The sequence below is a fragment of the Maylandia zebra genome, linkage group LG2 (assembly GCF_041146795.1).
Source record: "Maylandia zebra isolate NMK-2024a linkage group LG2, Mzebra_GT3a, whole genome shotgun sequence".
Classification (NCBI taxonomy): Eukaryota; Metazoa; Chordata; class Actinopteri; order Cichliformes; family Cichlidae; genus Maylandia; species Maylandia zebra.
This window is the reverse complement of record NC_135168.1, coordinates 33365697-33372969: the sequence shown is the minus strand read 5'-3', so window position 1 is coordinate 33372969 and position 7273 is coordinate 33365697. Positions and strand designations below refer to the sequence as shown.

Below are 7273 nucleotides of genomic sequence, written 5' to 3'. Positions count from 1 at the left end.
TGGTCCCCACGTCCCTCAGAGCATCCACCATCATTCCCGTTCCCAAAAAATCAGTGGTCTCCTGTCTGAATGACTACTGTCCTGTTGCACTGACATCCGTCATCATGAAGTGCCTGGAGCGGCTGGTCAAAGGTCACATCTGCTCCTCCCTCCCTGACACACTGGACCATCTTCAGTTTGCCTATCGGACAAACAGAGCCACAGAGGATGCCATCGCCCTGGCAACGCACACCACCCTCACTCACCTGGAGAAAGGGAATACATATGCAAGGATGCTCTTCATCGACTACAGCTTGGCATTTAACACCATCATCCCCTCAAAACTTGCCACGAAGCTCGTCGACCTTGGGCTGGAAACACCAATCTGCAGATGGATTCTAAACTTCCTCACAAACAGGCCCCAGGTGGTGAGAGTTGGTAAGCACACCTCCTCACCACTCATCCTAAACACAGGTACGCCACAGGGTTGTGTGCTTAGCCCCCTCCTATATTCCCTGTTCACACACGACTGTGTTGCTAAACACGAGTCCAACATCATCATCAAGTTTGCGGATGACACAACCATCATAGGCCTCATCACAGGCAATGATGAGACGGCCTATAGAGAGGAGGTGATGGCACTGTACAAGTGGTGTCTGGAAAATAACCTGACTCTCAACATCAGCAAAACTAGAGAGATGATAGTGGACTACCGGAAACAACCAGTCAGAGAACACCAGCCCAGCCACATCAACGGTGTCAAGGTCGAAAGAGTCAGCAGCTTCAAGTTCCTTGGAGTCAACATCACAGAGGACTTCTCCTGGACCCTTCACACAGACACTGCTATCAGGAAAGCTCGCCAGCGGCTTTATTTCCTGAGGAGGCTGAGGAAGTTTGGCATGAACGCCAACATCACCTCAAATTTTTACAGGTGTGCAATTGAGAGCTTGCTGACGAGCTGCATCACAGTTTGGTACGGAAGCTGCTCTGCCAGCAGCCGTAAATCACTACAGAGGGTGGTGAAGGCAGCAGAGCACATCACTGGCACGAGGCTTCCTGCCATGCAGGACATTTATCTCCAGCGATGCCTCCGTAAAGCACACAGCATCATCAAGGACCACAGCCACCCAGCACATCAGCTGTTCTCCTTGTTACCATCTGGCAGACGTTACAGGAGTCTGTCTGCTCGGACTACAAGACTCAAAAACAGTTTTTACCACCAAGCCATACAACACCTCAACCACAACACTTAAACACACACAACACAGTCCACAGGACGCACTCAGAAGCTACCTGCAGCTTCACAAGTACTCTGTTTAATCTGCACTGGTCACTCCACGTTATTGTTATTGCTATTTATATTTAAAAGTGCAATACTGTAATTTTCTGCTGCTCATTCCTGTGCAATATCCCATCTGCCCTCCCTTCATATTTCTTTTCAAGATTTTCTTATTTAATCACTAGTGTACATATATTTATATTTATAGATACATATATATTTAGTCATCTTTCTCTTTTACCACATCTCTCTAATATTTTGCTCCTTACTATTTTTTATTACTTTATTTTATTTTATTATATTTTCTTCTACTGTATCATGCTGCTTAGTGACTGCTGCTCGTCAAACACATTTCATTACAATGTTGACCATGTGCTAACTTGCATATGACAAATAAAACTGAAAACAAACATGTTCTCAGCTCACAGGAATGCCATCGGGTGTAGTCTATTGCTGAGTCTCATCTACCTCAATGTTTATTGTGTGTTTAATAAAATGCAAAGAACAACATACCAAGGTGTGGTGTTCACACCACATTATACGCTTCTTCATACCTTGCAACTGACATTCACTGAATAGTTTTTTTTTATTTATTTTATTTATTTATTAAATACTAGTATTGCAGGAAAATCCCAGTAGATTAGCAGTTTATTATCAGATTTGCCCATCTTGCACCAGCAACCGTGTTTAAATCACCTTTCTTCCCCATTCTGATGCTCAGTTTGAGGTCGTTTTTACCATTTCTGCCATTTTCCTAAGTGCATTGGCTTGCTGCTCTGTGACTGGCGGATTCGATAGGAGATACATTTAAATTAAACGGCGTAGCTGACAGCTGAAATGCAACTAAATCAGAAAACGGACTACAAATGTAGCTTGTTGGCTTATAAACATAGCTCTCCTGGACGATACTAAGCCATTTTGAGCGAACCCCCATTCTGATCAGAACGTAGAAGCATTTTAATGCAATTTGACTCTTACATAAGTAATCCAGGTTTAAAAATATTATTAATATCAAAAATTTCTTTTTCCAAGAGATCTGGCCAAACACGGAAAACCACCACGGCACAACCCTTTCCTGACGTCACCTGATAAGGCTGTTTTCACTTCCTGACAGGGAGGTCACAAAAGACTTCACCGGAGTCTCCTTTCCGAGGTGTTCGCACTCTACACTATCTGGAGGAAACAGAGGAGCTGTGTTGAAAGGTAAACATTTAAAATTTCGTTATTATATTCGATAAGTCACTGGGTGACCTAGCTAGCGTTGGGTAAAAAGGCTAAGCTAATGTAGCTACCAAGCACTCTGAAGCTAGCATTCGCGATTCCGCTTACGATCCTAGCAGTACAGATCCAAAGCACAGGTCAGAGTCCAAGATTGTCGCTTTGGGTGTTTACATTTTACATATAAAAGCACTTTTAGGTAACTGTATTGACTAATTTCTAACTCTACGAAAACACGGTGTGGGTTTAGCGAGGTCTTGGCTGTCAGTTGCTGTCATTGTTCTCGGCGTTTCCCAGAAACAGTACGGCTTCTGTGTCGTGTTCAACTGAAGCAAAGCTGTGGGGCCTTTCTGGAATTTGCTGGGGTTATATCCTCTCCACTTTGATCATTAATAAATGTTAAAAGAAACACGTGGAACTGCTTGTGGGAAAACTCCCCTGTCGCTGGTTTTACTTTCGGTTAGATGTCGTTCGCAGTTACGAGTCAGTCAAAAAGTGAGCATTTTAATGCGTGGGACGATGCAGTCTTGGCTCAAGTTAAAAAAAAAAATAAAAGGATGACGCTGGCGATTGATTTACTTGAAATAATGCAGACACCTAAAGACAGTTCAAAGATCGCATCCCATCAATACGGCAACGTATCAGCTGATAAACAGCTGTTTAAACATCTGACCCAGCACACAATCGGTGACTGTGTGCTGTCGTTGGACGATAAGTCCAATTTGCGTCAAACTATGACGCTGAGGAATGTAAAGATTCTGAAATCATAGTTTCACGCCTTGGGTTATTATTGCTCTCTTTCCTCATATTCTGCATTGCCAGGATGTCAAACTCATTTTTCTTCTAAGGCCACATACAAGCTCACTTTAGACCTCAAGCCCAGTGAAACTACCCTTACTCTCAGCGTTAAGAAGTTTATCTGCAAAATCTCATACTTGAGGTATCAAAAAAGAAGGGTGATTTCAACAGTACTTCTCAGATTTTCTTCAGGCCATAGAAACACTGCTGCAGTAGATCAAAGAAACCTGTCAGCACAGCTCTCCAGGGTTAAATTGTAAGAAATAAATGCATAAACTTTCAGAAGTTCTGGCAGCTCATTTCTCAGACTGTGCTGTAATTGTAAAAGAGAAAGTTTCTGTTAATTCACAGAAAATGCTCGCCTCCTCCCTTTAAAAAACAAACAAACAAAAAACAAAACAAAACTCTGGGCAGAGTAAAAGGGCAGGGATAGCTCAGTAGGTAGAGTGGTGGCGCCATGATCGGAAGGTCGGGGGTTCGACTCCACTGAACGGCTACCCCGAGGTACCCCTGAGCAAGGTACCGTCCCTACACACTGCTCCCCGGGTGCTGCATTGGTGGCTGCCCACTGCTTCACTGGGTGAATGGGTTAAATGCAGAGGAACTATTTCCCTATGGGGACTAACACGTTACATTACACATTACCTTTTTGAAAAGAAAAAACAGACATTATTATTGTAGACAGATAAAACAGGAACTATTCTGTCATTTTATTGTTTATGTATTACTTAATTACTTTGGTGTGTTATGAACGGGGAGGTCTCTGTCAATAGGAAAAGCAGTAAAACTACAGTCAAAAGCCCAAAATACATTCCTTCTTTCACATTTTCCAAAGCTGTACAGCGAACCGAACCGGCTGATTCTGGCTCCTGGGCCTTTTGTTTGAGATCTCTGCTGCATTGTATCTTCGAGCAGTATAACCCTTTTATGTGGTGTAATATGCAATGTGCCTGTAGACAAACCTGCCTCTCCAGTGCCCATCCCTCACATGGAACATTCAGTTCCTGCATGTGATAACAGGCTGGCATTCTCTTAAAGGTACAGAGACCCTGCAGATGTGCCGTTTGGCTCTCTGGCGCCAGACATGGAAATGCAGGAATTTAACCACTGAAGAGTCTGTTTACAAACAAACAAGCAAATGAGGAGACTGTACCATTTTTTTTTCAAACATATCCTGTTTCTTTCTATTTGCAGATCATCTGTCCATCAAGTTAACAAATCCCTACAGCTTCCTGTTTCAATCATGTGTGATCTCAGTCAAGATGGTCTTTGGGAGTCGGACAATGCGCCCGATTTTTCCTCGTTGACAAGACGCATAGACTCATTCCGTGGCTCCAACCTTGCTAACAAGGTGCCTGCGGAAACACTGGCACAGGCTGGTTTCTTCTACACTGGCGAGTCTGACCGTGTCCGCTGTTTCAGCTGTAATATGACTGTGGATAATTGGTACAGTGGAGACAGGCCTGTAGACAAGCACAAGCAGGTAATCAAACTTGTAACATGAAAAAGTGGAAGTGGTTAATATTTCACTTTTTTTTTGTCTGTTTGGTTTTCTTCCAAATTGATCCAATTCTAATTTTCTCATTCTCACAGTTTTCTCCATCATGCACGTTTCTCACCTGCGTCCACCGTACCAGTTTTAACCAGAATTCCAATACTGCACTAATCAGTGAAGAAGTAGGAGACGTGGAATATCGTTTGAGAACAGGTGAAGTGGTTGATGAGGCCCCCTACCCTATAGTTCCTCACATGAGAAATGAAGAAGCCCGACTTCGGACCTTCTCTTCTTGGCCCAACCGTACTCCGGTGAGACCCAGAGATCTGGCCCAAGCCGGCTTCTTTTACGTGGGGCAGAGTGACAAGGTTCAGTGTTTCTGCTGTGGTGGTCGGCTGAATGGGTGGGAACCAGGAGATTCTGCCTGGAGTGAGCACAGCAAGCATTATCCCAACTGCTACTTTATCCTTGGGCATGATGTTGGGAACATCCCAATCCAGACAGGTATAGAGGAGGATGCCAGCAACAATCTGCGTGCAAATGACCCGGCCTTAATGCAGAATTTTGAGGCAAGGCGTGCTACTTTTGCTGGTGTCCGGCACCCTATTGACCACGAGAGGCTTGCCAGAGCTGGCTTCTACAGCACAGGTAATGTTCAGGTGTTTGAGGCTAAAGAAACATTGTGCAACATTTTAAAATGTATGATCTAAATTTTCTAGTAGGTAGCTGTGAATGCAATCAAATGTAATTTGTATCCTTGCAGGAAGAGGAGACGCAGTCTTGTGTTTCCATTGCGGTGGAGGCTTGAACAATTGGCAGCCTGAGGAAGACCCTTGGGTGGAGCATGCCAAACACTACCCAGGGTAAGAACAACTATGGTACCCCCGTCTTCTTAATATGCTTTTACACATATCTATACACACACACAGGTTGTCTTCTTTGTTCTGTGGCATTTGCGTCTGTTTTAATCAAAGTATATACTGTTTTAAAACAGGTGCAGCTTCCTTTTGGCAAACAAAGGGCCAGAATTTGTCAACAGCATCCAGCTACAAAGACCACAACACGACAGAGCTGTAAGTTTTTGCTTTTTCCACAAGTTGTGGATGCGTAAACTACAAATTAACATTCCCTTAAAGCACTGTCAATATCAACACTAGAGGTCTGGTGTATGTGCCCAAATGAAAGTTGAACAGTGCTGAAAATCTTAAGGTTAGTTTAGAAAGGTTTTCATCATGGATTGCAAAGCAGGAAGGCTCACATTGTTCTTCACAGACAATCACTAACTTGTTTTGGAAATGTACCACACTTTATATGTATAAATGGGTGTATATGAATATTTGGGAGTATATTAATTTTCTACACCAGAAAAATCATCAGTAGTCCCAGATTGGGCTCTAGTTAAAATAAGCTTAGTGTTCCATTTTAGCGTGTGAAAGGAGCGTCATAATTAAAGGACTTACGGTCTTCAGTGATCTCAATCACAGGATTTTGTTTTTCTCTGCTTCCAGGCTTCAAGTCATCAAAATCCAGTTTCAGAAGATATGGAAGGTACATTTTTCTTTTTTACTTCAGTGCCCCAGATACATCATGAAACAAAGTCTGAGCAGTGCTGACTTCTGTTTATTTAATTTTATGTCAGATGAGGACACACTGGAGAAACTACAGAGGCTGCAGAGGGAAAAACAGTGCAAAATATGCATGGACAGAGATATTGCCATTGTATTCATTCCATGCGCTCACCTTGTTGCTTGTGAGAATTGTTCACAGGCCCTCAACAAGTGTCCGATCTGCTGTCAAGACATAACACAGAAGATCAAGACCTATATTGCTTGAGAACAATATACTCTTGCTCAGACGCAATGCTGCTTTTACGCTGTCATTATAATATTGTAATTATATCGTAATTGTAAAGTAGAGAGCCTATAATATTATTTATGGATCAATTTTCTTTAATAAATCTTAGAATGATAATGTGTAAAACTATATTTTCCTAGTCCTTACAATGGTAAATATCTGTATAGATGTAGATGGTTTTATAAATAGTTCCTTGAGATGTAAATACACATTAAAGGGCCGTTCCTATTTTGAAACACATTTTGCCAGAAGTGCCTTTCTTTTGGTTTATGTATTCTAATGCATCACTTACCACAGATAAATTGACTTTGATGTTATTGCTGTCATTTTCATCCACTTTTATCCTATTTATTCGGATTTAACTTGTGTGTTTTATGTATAGAACCAGTTGCTGTGCCTTTACATTTCTAAGCTCAAGTTTAGGGCTTGGAGTTAACCATTGTAATGTAAGAATCATTTTATTGTTTCTTTAATTAAGTGTGAATAAATAATTATGCAGACTTGGAGTTTCATTTCATCACTAAACAAAATGTTTTGTGTTGTATTTGCAGAGATGATCCCGGTGCACTGATTGTGCAATGTTAGCTAGAAAGTCACATTTCTATCAGATGAGGTTTGAGAAAGTGTAAGAGTGATGTGGCATTTGACTG

General features: G+C 42.1%; 1 protein-coding gene across 1 annotated transcript; it reads left to right on the top strand.

Moving 5' to 3' along the window:
• Nucleotides 1–2303: 2303 nt before the first annotated feature.
• xiap (X-linked inhibitor of apoptosis) lies at nucleotides 2304–7123 on the top strand. Its single transcript, XM_004541149.6, has 7 exons — nucleotides 2304–2461; nucleotides 4469–4757; nucleotides 4868–5417; nucleotides 5533–5632; nucleotides 5764–5842; nucleotides 6278–6317; nucleotides 6409–7123. Exons 2-7 carry the CDS (start codon nucleotides 4518–4520, stop codon nucleotides 6600–6602), a joined length of 1203 nt encoding a protein of 400 aa, XP_004541206.1. The 5' UTR covers nucleotides 2304–2461; nucleotides 4469–4517; the 3' UTR covers nucleotides 6603–7123.
• Nucleotides 7124–7273: the final 150 nt, after the last annotated feature.

What these genes read in the sequence shown, in the direction of transcription:
- xiap (XM_004541149.6), top strand. Translation starts at nt 4,518, where the DNA reads ATGTGTGATCTCAGTCAAGATGGTCTTTGGGAGTCGGACAATGCGCCC. An exon ending in CTGTAGACAAGCACAAGCAG is followed by an intron (nt 4,758 to 4,867) that starts GTAATCAAACTT and finishes TCATTCTCACAG; the next exon opens with TTTTCTCCATCATGCACGTT. An exon ending in CATGCCAAACACTACCCAGG is followed by an intron (nt 5,633 to 5,763) that starts GTAAGAACAACT and finishes GTTTTAAAACAG; the next exon opens with GTGCAGCTTCCTTTTGGCAA.